This window comes from Elaeis guineensis, chromosome 7, assembly GCF_000442705.2.
Source record: "Elaeis guineensis isolate ETL-2024a chromosome 7, EG11, whole genome shotgun sequence".
NCBI lineage: Eukaryota > Viridiplantae > Streptophyta > Magnoliopsida > Arecales > Arecaceae > Elaeis > Elaeis guineensis.
Window position 1 is genome coordinate 100,404,043 of NC_025999.2, and position 19,529 is coordinate 100,423,571.

Below are 19,529 nucleotides of genomic sequence, written 5' to 3' on the forward strand. Positions count from 1 at the left end.
TGGAGGTGGGGGGCGGGCAGGGGTGCGAACGATCTGTCAATGGCCATGGAGGGGTGGCCGCGGGGAGAGTAGGGCAACACAGGCGGGCGAGGGGGCCGACAATCCATAGGTGGCCACAGGGGTGACCACAAAAGAGTGAGGGGAGGCAGATGACCCGCAGGGGGTGTGGCGGTGTGGGTGGTGGCGCGGACAAGCCATAGGTGCCGGATGGGGGTAGAAGTTGACCGCCGACGGAGGATCTGTAGGTACATGGGGGGGCGAAGAGTAGTCCCAATGGCGCCGGAAAGTGGGGTTGGGCGTGGAGAAGCTGAGGGAGGAGAACTGATGGAGGAGCTGTGGAGAGAGAGGAAGAAAGAAAAAAATAAAATATATAAAATCATAATATATAATACTTATACTATCATTTATAATAAAATATTATAAAGGAGTACTGAAGCAAAATCTTTTTGATTTTGTTTGGGAGTGTGTGACTAAAGGTGTTTATCTTTTTTTTTTCCTCCTATTTATTTTTTAAATAGAGAACTAAAGATAAATCTTCAGTTTTATTTTTAACTTAAAAGCAACTTCCCAAATAAGTTTTATGTAAAAGTACCTATCCATTTGAAATATAAGTTAAAAGCAACAATCTATTTTGACTGAAATTATCCTTATATTATTTAAACTACTATGGTATTACATTATCATAGTACGATATTTTTTTACAATAAAATAATATTATATTATATTAATATAGTATTCTTTTATAATAATACAGTATTACTTTATTATATTATTTAGTATAGTATTTGTTTACAATAAGATAATATTATATTATTATATTGTAGTATTTTTTTATTATAGTATTATTTTAGAACAATGCAGTATTGCTTTATAATAGTTTAATATAACTTTATAATAATATAATATTATTTTTATTATAGTACAGTATTATTTTATAATAATATAGTATTATTTTATAACAGTACAGTGTTATTTTATAACTGTAAAGATAATTGGGTTATTTTACTCCATTTGGATAGTTGATTTTAAGTTATATTTTAAATAGAGAGTATTTTTTATTTAAAATTTAAATGAATGATTATTTTTAAGTTTAAATATAATTAAATATTTTCATTAATTTTTTTAAATAATAATTTATTTTTTTATTTATAATTTATATTTAATATATTTTACCAGCTCTGCTCAATTCTATTTTTATAGTCTTCTTAAATATTTTTTTTATTTATTTTAGAGTACGTGCATTATTCTTGCTAAATTGCTAATAATTTATACAATGAAATTGACGGAATTTTTGGGAAGTCTGCCGGTAAGGATTTTGTTAATAATTTATTTTCTTTTTTTTGAAGTAAGTTAATAGTAATTTAAATTATTAACATAAGTGAGTAATAATAGTACTATGGTTAATTTTCCAGCAAGGTTGCGTCTCTATCCATCATTTGCGTCAGCGACACGCGAGGCACATCAATAAATGCCAGGAGCAGGATGCTTCCTCGTAACGGGGCTCTACCTGGGCTTTTCTTTCTTGGAGCCATGGCCATGGCGTTGGAGGGGGAACTCCCTTCTCCACAACGCACCCCGCCCGCACATCGCCAGCCTTCGTTGCGGCGTCTCGCACTTTCACCGCCTCAAGGCCACCTGCTACTTTAAGGCCACCGACGGCCGAACCAACAACATCTTCCCACAGCCTCCATGGAGCCACCTCGCTGGTAATCCGATCCAGCGCCTCTTCCCTCTCTTTTTCCTTTTTTTTTTTTTTTTTCAAGAAAAAGAGGAATTCGTGGTTCTTTCGGTATTCGTGTTGGATTTCTTAGAAAATCTAGGTTTTCTTGAGTCTTTATGGGGTTGTGATGGTCTCCTTTCTGAATTTTGGACCGGTCATCATAGGCGGGTGTCGAAGGGGAATTATAAGCGTTTTTTTTTTTTTAATATAATTTGACGCATCAACTATCTTTTGCGTTTTTTTTTTCTTGAAGCTGTAAGAAAAAAGAAAGTGGGTTTCTTCTGGCAGTTTTACAGTTTGCATTGTCTAGGAAATCGAGGAGGGTGTGTTATGGTGGATTCGACTCTTAGCAGGAAACGTTTTCCGGATGGCTTATCGAAGATTATGCTGATATGGACGTGGGGGTTAACCCAAACAATCAAGAATTCTTTCAAAGGTTGTCTGAGGAAAGCTGAGGACGTGGTGCATTGGTGAGTCTAGATTATATTTGCCAATTGTATTCTTTATTTAATACTTTTTTTTTTTATTTTGTTTTTTAACATGTAAAAATTTGCACTTCACAAGCACAAATAGCTCTGTTCTAGCTTTTGTTTTAGACTTCAGGGGAAATAAGTTCTTCAAGGTTCAGTGATTTGATTTCTTTTTTTTTTTTTAATTCTGGTTTCTCTTTCTTTGCTTGATAATTTTTTTATTTCTCGTGGAGGATTGGATCTTGTGCTTTTTCATGCAATAATTTCACTGTTGGAATACTCCGATAGAATTATTATGAGGTGTTTTCTTTGATTTTTTTTCTTTGTTTTTTTCTTTTCTGTGCTTGATAGATTTCTAATTTCTTGTGAAAGAATTGTTCTGTTTTACTTGTCTGATAAATGGTTTCTATACTGGAATGCTTAACTCCTTTTGTTAACGATATGATCTTTTGTTATTTTTACTGATGTACTCCGTGATTTCAATGCTGCAACACTCCAATAAAATTAATTTATTTCAGTTTCTTTGTTGTGCCCTTCCTTTCCCTGAGTGATAGAACCCTTCTTCAGACCTTGATAATGGCTTGTGAGTTATGCGTAGGAGTGGAACTGGGCCAGACTAGATTGGGCCATATTCGTATCCGCACTCAATCCAAAATATTTTTTTGGCTACCAGCCAGATTTAAATCCATTTTTTTTGAGAAAGCCCAAGCCCGACCCTAGCTCAAAAGGATCCGTTTGGGCCAAAAATTGGGTTGGCCTTGATTTAACTCACTCGTCTTACTTGCCCGGATGATGGGACTGACACAGATGAAGTAGTCAAAGAGGTGGAAGAGGGGCTCGCTGTTGCTGGTAAGGACGACGCCAAGGATAATGGAGAGGAGGGTGAGGTAGATGGTGGCAGACTCATAGCGGCAGGTGATAATCAAGGAGAAGACGGTAATGAAGAAGGGGGTGGTGGCACCGATGGACTGGTTGAAGGAGAACGAAAAGTAGCGGAGGTAAGTATTGGAACAAGCAAAAGATGGCATTGAGAGCATCAATCTCGAGGAGCTGGTGGTGAGAGGAGATGGATTGGAGGGGGACGAGATGGAGCCACTGGACGGCGGCAATGGCAGCAACATCAAAGGGGTGGACAAGAAAGGGAGGAGGAAGAGGAGAACTTCAAAAGTCAGAACCCTAGAACTGACCCCAATCGAAGAAAGAAGAGCGATTTTCATTGAGCTAAATTAATTAAGCGTCTGACCGTCCCTAACCCCCCTCCAATAACAAAAAAAAAAAAGGGCCAATATATATATATATATATATATGCGCGTGCGCGCCCCCGAGCGAAATTCTTTGTGCACCATAGACGGTGTAGAAAATTTAATGTAGAGTGCACCATCTTGTTTGATTGGTCCACGCACATCGATTCTTTCGTTTAAAAATTTTATATGATGAAAATGCTCCTGTCCCTTGAAAAAATTGTGATATCCTCCATCTATAATATGTACAAGATGTCATAATTTTTTCTAAAGAACAGGAATATTTTCGACATTCAAAATTTTCAAACGAAAAAACCGACTTGCAAGCATTAAAGTAGTTGGACAAAAATACCTTTCTCATATTATGATATCTTAGACTATATTATGACATCTTGTGCTATATTATGTCATAGGATGTCATAATTTTTTTCAAAAGATAAGATTATTTTTGTCATACAAAATTTTTTAAACTAAAAATCTGACCTACAGACATTAAATGCATATTGAAAAGTGGTGATCATGTGAATCAATCGGACGAGACGATGCACTCCACATCGGATTTTCTACACCGCTCGCGGTGCACAAAGAATTTCTCATGTGCCCAAATCCTGGCTGATTTTGTTCGGGCTTAATCCGTAGCCTGATCCAAAATATGGCCGGCCCGAGCCCATTTCCAACCTTAGTTATGAGGAGCAGTAAGATTGCTATTAACTAATAGAGGCATTTGGTTAGCCCTACTTGAGTAATCTCAAGCAATTCTGCATATATATTTTTAACTAGCTAGGGTAACATGGATTTATAAAGGAAGGCTTCGGCTGTTGAAGTGTAAAATATGAACTAAATTGTGTTATTCTGTTAAAGTGTAAAATATTGAACTAGATAGTATTGTTCTTCTGTGCTTTCTTTGATTTGCTAGCCTTCCTTTTTTTTTTTTTTTTTTTTTTTTTATACCATCTGTTCTCTTCCACAGGTAATCCTCAACAAAGTTAAACTGCTCACCATATGTTGATGATAGTAATGTTGTTTCGAACGCCATTCAGCATGTGATTACAAAAGTTTTTGCTGGCAACACAATATCAATTAGCAACAAGATATCTTTGGGCTAAAATTGCTTTCAGATTAATATTGTAGCTGATGCTTCATCTGATATAAGTGGTAAAATCATCAAAACAAGCACTGGTCATGTCATCTAGATAAAAAATAAAGATGCCAATGCTACAAGATGAAGGTAAGCAAGGTTGGTACAATTGTGATCGCCCTCAAGGGAAGTTGACGTAAGTATTCGCTATCTATTTTGACATTATCAAAACACAATGTACCCAAAGATCTGCTTCTAAAGGAATCAAATATGGATATAGATTAAGGATTTATTTATTTAAACAGGAAAGTTTTCATGGAAACCCTACTTTCCCTAGCATGTTAAACAAAAAAGTGTAAATCAATGGAAGGATTAATTAAAATTTATGCTGGACAGTACTGCAATAGGAGTCAAAATTGTAGGCACCAAATTTCACCTAAACAATTTTGAAGTGAACCAACACACAGACGGGACTGCACAAGCAAAACAGATGGCATTTTGTTGTTCTGTAAGCTGGCAGCTCAGGATACGGACAATTAGTAGGTTCTTCCACGCCCATACTAATTTGAGATTTTTTTTCTGGATAAAGAGAAAAATTAGTGGTAAAAAATGGTAGATCAACAGCATTGTCTGAACTATAAATTAAGAACCTTCTTAGCTAGCTAAGAGATAAATTAGAACACAAAATTAAAGCAAGGGAAACGCTGGGTCTGAACAGGTTTGAGTTTTGGACGCTGCTCTGATTCAAATCATTCTGTCCAAATTAGTCCCAGTTATTTACAGGTTCTTTTACATTAGAATTCCCTTGCAACCCTAAATTTGAAAAAGTGATTCTTAAACCCAACATTCTGCCAATATGCTGATGTTAGCCTTGCTTCGATGGCATGGGGAGGTGCCACTAAGAGTATCAGAAACCAAGCATAGTCGCAATCATAAAGTTATCATTATCAGATGTCAACATTGCTATAATTATCAGATGGGGATCTTACTGCCCTGGCTTCCCCAATCCAAAAGCAAACATATGGTGGACCTAACCATATGCGAGATTTATGAAATAAAAAGGTCTCTGCTTTTTCCTTCAAATGTTAAAGATCACAAAATTAGGAAAAAAAATTGACAGGAATAGGAGATTAGCATTCATCCAAATCCACATAAAGTACTGAAAACAAGTTTTTAAATTTCCAACCATATCATGGAAATTTAAACAGTCGTATGTCGCTAATGTATACCGCATCTCATTTGCCATTCAATTCCAAAGCTCATAGCACATAAACCCAAAGCAACAGCTCAAAGAATTAAGAAAATATAATCTCACACAGACCTGCGACTTTGACAAATACCCGACTGCTACTGTCTAGCAAAATGAAACATTTTCAATAGACTTAAAACTTTAAAGGGAAGCGCCCACAGATACTTCACTAGAAAATAGAGAATGTACATTTAGGGATCAAACAGAGGAAAAATCATCAAGATTCGTACAAGACGAGCAAGGAAAGATTCCTCCACAAGACCTGATCACATTCTGTGAAAGTAAATAGAAGGGATCAAATAGTTATCTAGGAAGCATCACATCTTCACGAGAGCGACGAAATCCATGTCCGAAAGGGGATCCCACAATTCCATATTTGTTAGCTTCCGAGAGAGAGAAAAACTGCTGCTGCCTGGCTTCACCCTGTCTGCCGTATATGTACACCGTATACGAAGGGGATGATGAGATCCGGACGTCGGATCAGAGATCTACGGCTGAGGAGGACGAGAGCGGGGGCGCCGAGGGGCGGCGCCGCCGCCGCCCCAGGGAACGGAGGTCAGGGGAAGTCAGGAGGAAACCCTCGGAAGCCATCGGGAGAGAGGAGGAGAGGAAGTGAAAATGGGGGAGCAGTGGAGTGCGGCATTGGGGAGATCGGACGGTTTTGGGGGGCAGTTTATTATTTTCTTTGGTTGTCGTTCCCGCTCTCTCGGGGGGAGAGAACGAGGTTTCAAAGACGCACCAAGGTATGTACCAAAATAAAAAAAACGCACCAGGTCCGGTTATCGTTTCATTTTATTTAACGTGCCTCCCAATAGTTTTAGGATATCAAATCCTCAATTTCTTTTTTTTTTTTTTCTTTTTTCTTTTTTCCTTCAGCTCCGTGAAATCACATTGCAATCTAGTTAGCCTACTCTTAAATGTCATAAAATTTATGATATATTTTATAATAGAATAATATGTTTGCATCGTCATAGGACACAAGCATTCAAAGTTATTTATTGAATGATTGTAGATTTTTATCCAAAAAAAAATAATGATCCTGGATTTTAAAATCCATCATTCATTGCATTCCACTCAATGAAAACTCTGGGTCTGACATAATTTAATGGCCCACGAGCTAGGGGCCCTGGTGCTAGGGTGCAATAGATTTAGCCATCGTTCAAAGATTGCCCAGTTGTGTTTTAGCGAGGGATTGATTTAATAAGCAAGCTAGCTAAAAGAGGGGAAAGAATTAGTAATTCCTTTAAAGTAGTCCTGTGTCACTGCTGTAAATGCAAGAGACAACGAAGCCAAAGCATAATTGCTGCTTGTCACTTCTTTCTATTTTATTCCACGGGCCATCAAGACTATCTCGTTGTTCACTGTTTATTTTCAGCAAGGACCCTCATATCCGAAGGGATCAGAACAAAAGAAAAAGAAAAAGAAAAGAAAACAAAATAAGAGTCGCATTTCTTTTGCTCCAGAGGAAGAGTGGAGTTGAAGAAGCCTGCAAGATTCTACGCGAAAGAAGCTGGCCGGCTGGCGTTATAATTGCACGCGTGCTGGCATCGATCGTCTCCATTTGGATGTGTAGCAGGGTTGGCGGACGACAGGGGAAGGACAAGACCTCCCATTTATTTGCTGTTTGTTCTGCTTCTGTCATTGCATTACTTTCTGGAGGTCTTCGATCAGGATTCCATCACAATTCCAGAAATAGTTGAATAAAATAATAAAAAATTATAATGCATTATTTAATGTGACGCATCCAAAATTTGGATTGCTTTATGAGGAAGAAGTGAGAGATCCACTATGGTAGACAGAGGGCAGGTTCTTTACAAAAGTTCGCTAGGAGAAAATAAATTCAAGAAAATACAAGGAAGAGAAATCTTTTCGAGAAATTTAGCGCAAGATAAAACTTCAAGAAAAAATATTTTCTTCTGCATCTCCCTTCCTCTTCTTCTTCGTCTCTCTCTCTCTCTCTCTCTCTCTCTGCCGAGTGGTGGAACCTTTCTGCGCTCCAGGCAAGCACTTGCAAATAACCACCTTTTAAGCCTTTTCTTTTTCTTTGATTGGGCTGATCTTGGGAAATTTTTTTAATGCGAGGTTGAATAGGGATATAAACGAGTCGAGTCATTTACAAACTATTCAAGCTCGGCTCAAGTCCGAGCTTAACTTAAAATCAACTTGAAAGTTGAATATATAGTATTAGTATTTGGCACGGTTCCGGTGTGTGACGTATGTTTACGTACTCGCTAGCTAATAGCTGCCGATCATATCTTTCTGCTCCTGAATGGATGACCATACATCGGGCGGTAAAATTGACCAAGAAGCATTAATCGCGTGATGCTTTGCACGAACGCTGGTGTATAGCTACAATTAGTTGAATGTTCCAATGAAGGATTAAGCATTCATGTATGGCATGTGGAGGCCATATACTTTGAACATTGCACTTTCAAATAAGCATGCCGGTGCGCGCTACAATCACATCTATCCTTCCTCTCAAATGGATTGCTGCACTGTTCTTGGTGGAAGTTATCGCTATATTAAAATTAAAACAGAGCAGACAGAAAAAAACATGTTGCACTTGTGCCACTAGAAACTCGTATGATAACAAAGATCAAATTTAGAAGAATATAATGCCTGACCTCCGAGCATTTTCTAAATTTTCAGTCCATTCCAGCACCCATCTGCTCGGTCCCAAAACTAGCATGTTGCCACCCTTGTATCCCATGATTTCAGGACTGGTTCCACCAAGATTGTTGCATGAATATGGTTACAGCCCTTCAGATTTTGGCTGAACTTACAGAGAGTGGTTTAGTCAAGTCGAAGTTGAGTTTGATATTTGGTTCAATTTTGATGTGCTACTTGAGCTTTCTGTCTCTAACTTTTATGCCTTTGGCACGAAAAATTATGCCTACACTGTATGCACCAATGTGGCCTTGCATTATGCCGATTGTTTTCTCTCGCTCGTATAGGCTAATTATCGAGACGAGTGCATAATGCATGAGATCCATTAGAACAAGATAAGATGATTAATATGGTGTATAATTAGTATGCAATCCCACGTAACGAGAGGGTCAGATATGGAGTTCTAAACTAATCTTCCAATGCTCTTCATTTGGATTATAAGAACTTATCCATAGAATTAATATAATATAATATCAAAAAAATCCATGAACATATTGATCTTTTTAATACAATAAATTTGCACTGTCTAAACACCTCAAGTCGCGATGCAGATTTTGTTGCGCTTAAGTAGAGAATTTCAAGTTTGTCATGGCCCGTTTTGTGGGAGATCCATATTTTGACTATGTCTCGCCATGGACCGTCACACCCATAGCCAGGCCTTCGTTTCAAACTCCGGAGTTGCATGGGCCACATCAAGACTCCGGAATTGGTTATGGATTGGCATTTGGTTTAAGTCCGTCTTGCGGCAACATCAACCATAGGCGACGAGTTTTGGCGTTGTGGATGTACACATCTTCTTTGATGCAAATGCTTGTTACTATTTATAATATTATTATTCTCATCTAATTTCTTGCCTTTCTTTTATTTGGCAAGCATGTTTTTCTCAGCTTTAATTGCATCTGCGGTATAGATTTGTTGGAGATGAGACAAATTTATGGCTCTTCACATGGTGAGAACGGTTGCTTGTCCGCACAGTAGATTAGAAATGATGAAATGGTAATTTCCATGCTTTGCAGGTGATACCATCTAAGCTTCCTAAAATTATGGGAAATAGGGTCCATAGTTGTTGGAGACCTGATAGTCATCACATCTTCCATTTATTATATATATATGACCTAACTAAATATTGAGGTGATAATTAGGGCTGAGTACAGGTCAGATTTGGTCAAGTTGAGCGAAAAATTTCATCCGACCAAATCCAATCAGATTGAAGAAAATTCAACTCACTACCGACTATTTATCATGTATAAAGTGTTTGAAACCGAAATGGATTCGGATGAATTGTATCGGTTTGGACTTCAATGTTGATACAATATTAATTTTAAGTCTAATATTGATCCACTTAATTTTTTTTATCAATTTAATATAAAAAAAATTTAAATCTTATAAATTACAAATTTTGAATTTATTTTTGAACTTGTACAAAATAAAACAGAAAAATATTAGATTTACTCATCTGAAAGAAACTATATCTGAAAGTTTTCACTTTATAATTGTCTCAAATTGATGTGCTTCTATCAACAATTTAACATTAATATTCTCATGAATCCAAATGAGTGATGGAGTGTTATGTAGAATGAAGTATCGAAGTCTAAATGACGCCATCTCAAAGTAAAAATGAGTTTGTGAAATACTAAATCGATTGAGTTCGATTTCATATAGGTTAAAAATGTAGAAATTGAATTCGATCGTAAATAACCGATTTTAAATTTTACAAACTCTAACTCAATTTCATCCGATTTGTAACTTTTAACCGATCGAAATCGATATTTATTGGATCGGATTGAATAGGTTTCTTCGAATTTCGATTATTTATTCCGTCCCAGAAGTGATACACTTTCGAACTCATATTAGCAGATGAAGTAAACTGACGATGAGAGCTCGTCATATAGCAATAGGGTGACCATTCAAAATTTATCATGTGGCTGATTCAAAAGGCACGTAGAAAGTCCTTTGTATTTCAAACTCTCCTCTTGGCTGGCAATAGTTCGGTCATGATCGCCAACTGTTGGCTGGCCATTCAAAACTTATCATGTGGCTGATTCAAAAGGCATGTAGAAAGTCCTTTGTATTTCAAACTCTCCTCTTAGCTGGCAATAGTTCGGTCATGATCGCCAACTGTTTCCAAACAAATATGGTACTCGAGCAATCCTCACAAACGAGAAGCATGGGCATGATTCATAGGAAAGGTACGCAAACTGTTACCATAGAAGCCAACGTACAGGCTTGACTACTCGGCGACGGACTCCGATTCTCGTTTATATATTGTTTTCTGGGGTTCCCTCTGGATAAATTCTCTTTCGACTTTCTTACCTTTGTGTCATATCTTAGGCATCCTCCTGTTTCCTGAGAGTTGTGTTTGATTTTGGTATTGGAAGGCTCTCCACTAGATATCTCTGGTACTTGGACTTTCTTGCCGCTATCGTTCTAGGTCGGATCTAGTGTCAAAACGCCAGAGCAGCACCTCCGCCATCCAATGTCCACTTGAAGGTATCCAATGTCGAAGCCATTGGCATCCGAGCACAGTAGCCATCAGATAATCACCGTGGATTCATGAAGCAATTTTCATCCGATCTTTCTGATCTAGACGACGGACGAACCGAGTGCTCCATCTCTGACTATCCCACCAGCAGTCAAAATTAATAGGCTTCTGCTATGCTGATGCTCCCCCCCACACCCACAAAAAAATAAAAATAAAAATAAAAAGCGAGCTGATGAGGCTCGGAATGGACAGCTTTCTGTTTTTTTTCCAATTTCTGACTAATGTAAGGCTCAGGATTATCGGACGTCAAAGCCAGGCCTTATAGCCTAGCAATTGGCATCCATGGAGCCCACGAACCATTGAGTATTTCCACAAACCAGCGACGTTTATGTCCAAAATGGCGTACTACAATATCTAAATAACGGGTCTATCTTGCCTAATTCTGTAGGCTGCTGCTTTTTTTATTTGGTAATATTTTTGGGTTTCCAAGTTTGGGCTAGCTCAACTATTTTTCAAGCCAAGCGTGAGTGCATCTAGAAAATATTATGAAGCTTTGATACGTACCTACCTACATACATACATAAATATACTTTTTGAGCTAATTTTTACCAATATATCTTTTTATATACATGAAAATATGTTTCTTGTGGCAAGTCATATTAGTCTTTAATAAATAAATATAAAAATATTTTTTAAAATAATAAGTAAATATATATGATATATATATTTAAATAATTAATTTTATTTTTAAGGTTAACCAAGATTTATTTGAACTAACCAAGCCTAATTCTAAGCTAGCTTGTTTACTGGCTTGAGTAGTCGAATGCTAGACAAATTTTGAAGTGAACATCTGTTAATAAACAGTTTACTTGTTTGGCAACTCTGGGACATCAAATACTCCATCTCAAGCTATATCATCTCCTATATCTTTTTAATGTTTAGTAGCACATATCCGTCGTCAAGGACCCATCCTGGACAAATGTTTCGGATTTCATAGCTACTTACAACCAGCCTTAGTCAGCTTTAGGTATCCGTCATATTCTGAAAAATAAGAATAGCCAAACTTTAGAAATACTGTATGCACAAAACAATACTTCCAAGACTAATTCATGAGACCAAGGGTATGGAATCGCTGGATTGTGCCCTAGCAGCTAGCTTGAGGTCGTTGGACCTAAGAGAGGAACTTCAGCAAATCACGAATCAGAATCCCCAGTAGCTAGATGTCGCTGTACCTGAAGAAGGAGCTCCATTAGGGTTTTGCCCCTCCATGTATCACAAAAAGAAAAGGAGAAAAATAAAAAGACCCACGGTTCCATGGCGGGTCCTTCTTTTGACGCTGAGCACCTCCTCGCTTACTTTCTTTCTCACAATTTTATCATTAAGTGCGCACCTTGATGATGGAGATTGTGTTCACATTTTTCGTCTTTTCGGGTCAATGAAGGCGGCTAGACTGGACTAAGGGGTGGCCAGCGCCGTTGGGTCCGCGTCAAGCGATGCACGTGCGTAAGGCTCACGGGAGCCTGGGAGGTTCGCCGCACAGCAAACACCCATATTCTTCCGGTAGAAGATCGCCACGGAAGCAAATGACTGTAGACGTGGTCCCATGGATGTCATGGCATCCACAGATTGCGCATAATGGATGCCATACGGAACCGACTCGCTCACTAGCTGTCACTCGTGGAAGCTTCCATGTAGCAAATGCTTGCACATGTCATCAGGGTCCCACGTTCACCGCATTGACCCGAGGACCGTGTGCTTCGTTCCATCTCGCGAGGGGAGACCGCTACCAATCTACTAGGGTATGTGGCTCGGTCCGCCCCCAGATTGGAGCCTGTCATTTTGTTTGATCCTTCTTAATTTAAATTTTTACGGTTGTTTCTTTTATCTTTTCTTTTCCCCCCTTCTGAGGTGTGATGTGACTAAACTTTTAGTTCAGTTAGAGGAAATAAGCTTAGACACTATTATTTAGTGCCAAATAAACGAGAGGTTCAAAATCAAGCCCAAAGTTCAAAAAAGAAAAAAGAAAAAAAAAAGGTTGAGTATTGCCATATGCGTTGAGAAAAGTTTTGAAAGGTTCTGTAGATTCCTACCAAAAAAAAAAAAAAAAATCTGTATATTAAAAGGAATTATGAAATTTATGTGCATAATGCACATTGTTGGATAGGTTAAGCCAACCCTAAACTAGATCTAGGGGTTTGATGCAAAATAAGGTAGTGCCAATCCACCACACCACATATGATAGCTGCAATGAAGATTCTTAGTGGGTAGATTGGAGTGCAAGTGTTCCCAACAAGAGGCAATAAAAGAATGCTTTGAACCCTTTTTGACAAGCATCCATATGGGAATCAATTCCTTTATGTGACTAATAACTTTTGACCACACTTGCTAGTTTAATTTGGTAGGGTGGGTAACAATCCATGAAGAAGAAGCTGGAGCAAGGTCACTCCTTTGAAAATCTGGAACACCATTTTGTGTGACTCAATTTCGAGTCAAGAGATTAAGTGAGTTAGTAAGTAAAAAAGATGAGGCTTCAATGCTTCTCTTCTATAAATCATTAAGATTTTATTAACAAGAATATCCCCTAATTATAGACCCTTGTGAACATCATTCACTGTTTCAACAAAATTAATGGTTATTATATTTGCCCATCAAATAAAATGATGATTGTTGTGACTTGGAACTATTATTATTTGTCTTTTTTTTTAAGAGTAAATATTGTTATTTGCCATTATGATGATGAGATTATGGTAGCCATTCACGTGACTTGTTATGGTGGTCTGATTTTGTGGACTAAAGCCTTACCTATTATGTTAAAAGATCGCCTCTTTGCGCTCTTACTTCGAAATTTGAGTACGCCGATGTACCAAAATGAAAAAGAAAAAGGTTGCTACCTGATTGCATCCTTATTCACCAAATAAAATGATATTTTTAAGCTAATTGAAAATTGACAACAAAATATCATCCAATAGCTGTTGTTATTGCCACCACAGAACGTGCAGACATACGGCGCGTTTATAAATTAGCCTCTCAGCGCAGAGTAGATCACCCTATTCTATCTTACACTGACATGCAGGGACAATGTAATACAAAGATAACCATCTCATTGACGGCCCCACAGGCTGGCTATGCTTTTTCGTAACCAAAATTAATAACCATGCTATCCGGGAGCGTTAATCCAACAGTCAACATTCTTTTTTTCTTTCTTTTTTTTTTTTTTTGGATGAAATTGGAGACTAGATGGTCAACATTCTTTGTGCCCCACAACTCCCCGTCATTATCGCCACTACTAGCACTCCAACAAACCAACAATTGTATAAGAACGGAAGAGGACGCTACTCTACAAGTCGAGCAACCCCAAACTGAGAACTGACGTCTCTACCCAAGAGCCCACCGAGAACTAAGATGGCGCCAAGGGCCAAATCTCCGTCCATCCAAGCCTCCCCCTCCAATATCCCTCCTCTCATCTGCTTGCTTACCCTCCTCCTTTCCTCGTCTCTCCTTCCCAGATCCACGTCCCAAAGTACATCGCAGGAAGACGAGAAACAAACTCTCCTAAAGATAAAGGCCGGCTGGGGAAACCCTCCCGCTCTTGGCTCTTGGAGTAACTCCGGTGCCCGCGACCACTGCAACTGGGCCGGAATCCTCTGCACTAATGGCTTAGTTACTAAAATATCGCTCCCGACACAAAACATCACAGGACCGATTCCTCCGGCCATTTGTGACCTTAAAAACCTCTCTTTTCTCGATCTCCCTTATAACGATCTCTCCGGACCTTTCCCCATTACCCTCTACAACTGCTCCAATCTCGAGTACCTGGACATCTCTCAGAACCTCTTCGTCGGCGAGATCCCTGCCGATATCTACCGAATGTCTTCCCGTCTCACCCATCTCAACCTGTCTAGTAACAACTTCACCGGCGAAATCCCCCCCTCGATGGGATGGCTTGCAGCCCTCCGGTCGTTGCGACTCCACAGCAATCTCTTCAACCGCTCGTTCCCAGCTGAACTGGGCAACCTTTCAGCTCTGGAGACCCTCACTCTCGAATGGAATCCCTTCACCCCCGCGAGACTTCCCCCAGAATTCGGGAAGCTGACCAAATTGAGCTTCCTTGGGATGACAAGAACGAATATTTTTGGTGAGATCCCGGAGTCTTTCGGGAATTTGGTGGAATTGGAGCAGCTAGATTTGGCGTGGAATGCTCTCAATGGAACAATTCCCGGCTGGATCTGGGAGCTGGAGAAGCTGAAGTACCTCTATCTATATGCCAACAAATTCTCCGGCGAGATCAATGGGACGATCAGAGCCTTAAATTTGGTCGAGCTCGACATCTCCAAGAACCAGCTGACCGGATCCATACCGGAGGATATAGGAAAGCTCAAGAATCTCTCTCTTCTATTCATGTACTACAATCGCTTGTCTGGTGAGATTCCGGCAAGCATCGGATTGCTCCCCAACATGCAAGACATCCGACTCTTCAGCAACAATCTCACAGGGGTTTTGCCACCGGAATTGGGGAAGCACTCCCCACTGTGGAATTTCGAAGTCCAGTGGAACAGCATTTCCGGCAAGTTGCCGGAGTATCTCTGCGCCGGCAAGGCTCTGACCTCGCTGAACGTGTTCGACAACAACTTCACCGGTGAGGTGCCGGCGTCCCTCGGCGACTGCTCGACGCTGGATAACATTCAGCTCTACCGGAACGCATTCTCCGGCGACTTCCCCGCCGGAATCTGGTCGGCCGTTAACCTGACCACCGTCCTCATCCACGATAATGCCCTTTCCGGCACTCTTCCAGACGAGCTCCCATGGAATATAACCCGGGTGGAAATGCAAAACAATAGATTCACCGGCAAGATCCCGTCGACCGCGAAGAATCTGGCGGTGTTCAAGGCGAGCAACAATTTGTTCTCTGGCGAGATCCCGGCAACACTAGTTGGTATATCCCGGCTCCAGATGCTCTCCCTCGGCAGAAACCAGATCTCGGGATCGATCCCGCCAGCGGTCTCGGCATGGACGTCCCTCAACGTCCTCAACCTTAGCGACAACCGGCTCTCTGGTGAAATCCCGGCAGCGCTCGGATCGCTCCCGGTGCTGACCTCCCTCGACCTCTCCGGCAACCAGCTCTCCGGCGAGATCCCCCAAGCGATCGGCAAACTGGCGCTCAACTTCCTCAACCTCTCCTCCAACCAGCTCTCCGGAGAGATCCCGGCCTCGCTGCAGAACCAAGCGTACGACCGTAGCTTTCTGGCCAATCCCGGCCTCTGCTCCTCCTCCAACTCCATCAAGGATCTCCGCACGTGTGGATACCGATCGAAAGGCTCGGATAAGCTCTCCAAGGGACTCCTCGTCCTCTTTCTGGTCCTCGGCGCAGCCTTCTTATCGGCCGTGGTCGCGATTGGTTACTCGATGGTGAGAGAGCACCGTCGGAGGAAGATGGACGGTGATGATCTCGACTCGTGGAAGCTCACGTCATTCCACGCTCTGGATTTCACGGAGCACAACGTTGTCCCTAAGCTCACCGAGAGCAATTCGATCGGGAGCGGTGGATCAGGGAGGGTCTACCGGGTCGTCCTCCGAGATCGTGCAGAGGAGATCGTGGCCGTCAAAAAGATATGGAACAACAGAAAGATGGACGCCAAGCTGGCAAAGGAGTTCCAGGCAGAAGTTGAGATCCTGGGTTCCATCCGGCATGCCAATATTGTGAAGCTATTGTGCTGCATCGCAAATGACGACTCCAAGTTGCTTGTTTACGAATACATGGAGAATGGAAGCCTCAACCAATGGCTGCACATGTTCCAGAGAACAGAAGATGGCCAGGAGCGTTCTAATCCGTTGGATTGGCCGACGAGGCTGGGGATTGCGATCGGAGCAGCACGGGGTCTTTGCTATATGCACCATGACTGCTCTCCGCCCATCGTACATCGAGATGTGAAGTCCAGCAACATACTACTGGATGCAGGATTTGGTGCCAAGATCGCAGACTTCGGTCTGGCTCGGATGCTGGCTAAAGGCGGTGAGCCCGAAAGTGTGTCAGTTATAGCAGGCTCTTTCGGATATATGGCTCCAGGTAATTAAGCATCCTTCGATCATGTATTCTACCCAACGAACAATGATGGCTTTTATATATAGGTAATTGATGTGTGTTTTGCTTGCAGAGTGTGGACGCTTGAGGAAGGTCAATCAGAAGGTGGACGTATTCAGTTTCGGGGTGGTTCTTTTGGAGCTGGTAACCGGAAGAAGAGCCAATGAAGGGGGTGAGGATGAATGCCTGGCAGAATGGGCATGGCGCTATTATGAAGAGGGTGGTGGGTTGATTGATATCATAGACGAGGAGATTCGAGATCCTCTGCTTTACTTGGCTGAGATGGAAGTGGTGTTCAGGCTAGGCCTATTCTGCACAGCGAAAATGCCTTCGAGCAGGCCTTCCATGAAAGAGGTGTTACAAGTCCTAGCAAAGTGTGATAAACGGTTGGGGCCTCAAAGTACGCCTCACGGCCAGTTTGATGCAGCTCCTCTTCTACAAAACCAAAAAGGGTAGCCGGCATAAAAGCCGGTCAGATGCTAGCGAAAGAGAAGATCACAATTATTTGGCAGATCTAGTTTAGGTAAGACTGCTTCACATCTTGTACTGCACAGCATTTGAGAATCCAGGTCCTCTCACTTTGTACATGAATTGAAGAGATCCACGTTATATATCGCGCAAAGGGCGGGTTTAGGGATAGGAGGCGGCATGTCCCAAGCATGGTTTCTCTGTGCCGGGGGCGTTATACTCTGCACGTTGGCCAGTACGAGCACATAGTTACACTGATGTAACGAGGTGATAACGGCCACGCAAGCAGGGAGGAACCATACAGCATGGTCAATCCTATCCAATTAATCACTCCCTTAATATGATCAAATGAATGGTGGACGATTGAACATCACCTCTCAGTGAGTGAGTGGAGAAGATCTAAACCACATGGAAGACACCCTCAACCTATAAGATGAGCAGCCGCTGCGGGCAGTTTAACACTTGCTCAAAGGAATATGCTATCTTTACATGTATCAATGCTGCAAAATTATTTGCATATATATATATATATATACTTATAATCAGTGTTATTAAACCCGATGCGGTCTGGTCGATCGGACCGAAAATCCGGTGACCCGGCCATAGGACCGGGCCGGTCATTTAATTAGACCGTTTCTGTTTAAAACCCAGGATAAATTTGTGGGAACGAGCTGGTTGGATCGTAAACCATTTGACCCGGTGTAACCCGATTGAGTTCTGAGTGTAATCCGATTGGTGATGGCGCCGAAAGCGATGAGGGACGTAAGGTGATGGGGGTATCCTACCGACATAAGATCTTCGTTAAGATGAGATCTTTGGATTCGGAAGTGGCAGAGAAGCTTCATGAGTGGGGCAAAAGATGGGATTTGGAAGGTGGAGAGAGGATAGTGGATGGGCGAGTGTCTACCTCGAGGAGGAGAACATTGACGGTGGGCTCAAGAGAGCAGATGGTGCTAGAGAAGAGAGAGTCATCGGCAAGGTCACAGTCATGGAGGAATAGGAGTGAGGGGGCACCGTCAAAATCGATATGGATCTGAAAAACAGGGCCCGGAGGAGGGGGCCAGCATCAAGGTCGAGAGGGCCAAGCTCTTGGGGGATAACATGGCAGGCGGTGATAGAGAGGAAGCCCCAGAGGACATAGACGACGTTGCCGAGCTCGAGGTTCTGGTGGACCTAGATGCCGAGGAGGGGGGAGACGGTGGAGAGAAAGCGATAGAGGGTGCTGTAGGAGTGGATGCCGGAGCGTGACCGAGGAAGGACGTTGGGTGATGGGCCAAGGCAGTGGCACTGGGCGAGCCAGGCCTTCTCGGAGATGGCGAAAGCAGCGCGGAGGCCGCTGCAACAGAGGGCGAGGCTACATTGGTTGTAGAGCTGGAGGTGGCCGGAGATCAGTCCCAACACATCCGCCTCCTCCTCCGCTCGGCTCCCTCCGTCTCTTTCTCCTCCGTATGGGATCTCCGTCCCCTCCACCTCCTCGTCCTCTCCCTCCACCTCCTCCTCCTCTATTTGTGCATTGATTTGTCGGTTCAATCATTGACCCGACGGTTGGATCGCTGACCCACTGATCCGGTGGTTTGTTCGGATCAAAGCTCAGATCAGATTTAATAATTTTGCTCATGATTTATCCTCTAAATACTTTGATATATATATACATACACACATGTGCGCACACGCAACAAAAAAGTTCAAAACCCAGCCTAAGCTCAAAGTGAATAAAAGCTATTTTAGTTCCCCTCTATTGATGGGAGGCAAAACTTCAAACGGGGTGAAAGATGAAAAAGCTAAGCTCAAGATGACTCTCACAAAAAAGGGGAAAGTTGGCAGGCCGTAGTTTCATCATTTCGAACAAAAATTATAGGGCCGAGCACTAGAAAAAGAAACAACGAGCAGATTTCCTATTTTATCATGTTTTCTTTGGTGCCCATCCTTAAGCAAAAGTAAAAGTTAAAAACTTCTCTTATCAATGAAATCATCAATCTCATAATAAAAAATAATTAAAAAAAAACATATGTGACATTTATTTTCTTTTTTATTTTTTAGATATATTTTTTATCGAACTAGATCATGCATAATAA

At 41.4% G+C, this 19,529-nt stretch overlaps 2 protein-coding genes across 2 annotated transcripts; both read left to right on the forward strand.

The window, feature by feature from the left end:
* The first annotated feature begins 1,468 nt into the window (after window positions 1-1,468).
* LOC105048142 (tRNA A64-2'-O-ribosylphosphate transferase) lies at window positions 1,469-4,521 on the forward strand. The gene is made up of 3 exons (XM_029265816.2): window positions 1,469-1,706; window positions 1,974-2,190; window positions 4,402-4,521. The coding sequence occupies exons 1-3, from the start codon at window positions 1,469-1,471 to the stop codon at window positions 4,403-4,405; spliced, it is 459 nt and encodes a 152-aa protein (XP_029121649.1). The 3' UTR covers window positions 4,406-4,521.
* A 9,738-nt stretch (window positions 4,522-14,259) lies between these two features.
* On the forward strand, window positions 14,260-17,577 carry LOC105048053 (uncharacterized). The gene is made up of 2 exons (XM_073260482.1): window positions 14,260-16,971; window positions 17,060-17,577. The coding sequence occupies exons 1-2, from the start codon at window positions 14,310-14,312 to the stop codon at window positions 17,440-17,442; spliced, it is 3,045 nt and encodes a 1,014-aa protein (XP_073116583.1). The 5' UTR covers window positions 14,260-14,309; the 3' UTR covers window positions 17,443-17,577.
* The last annotated feature ends 1,952 nt before the right edge of the window (window positions 17,578-19,529 follow it).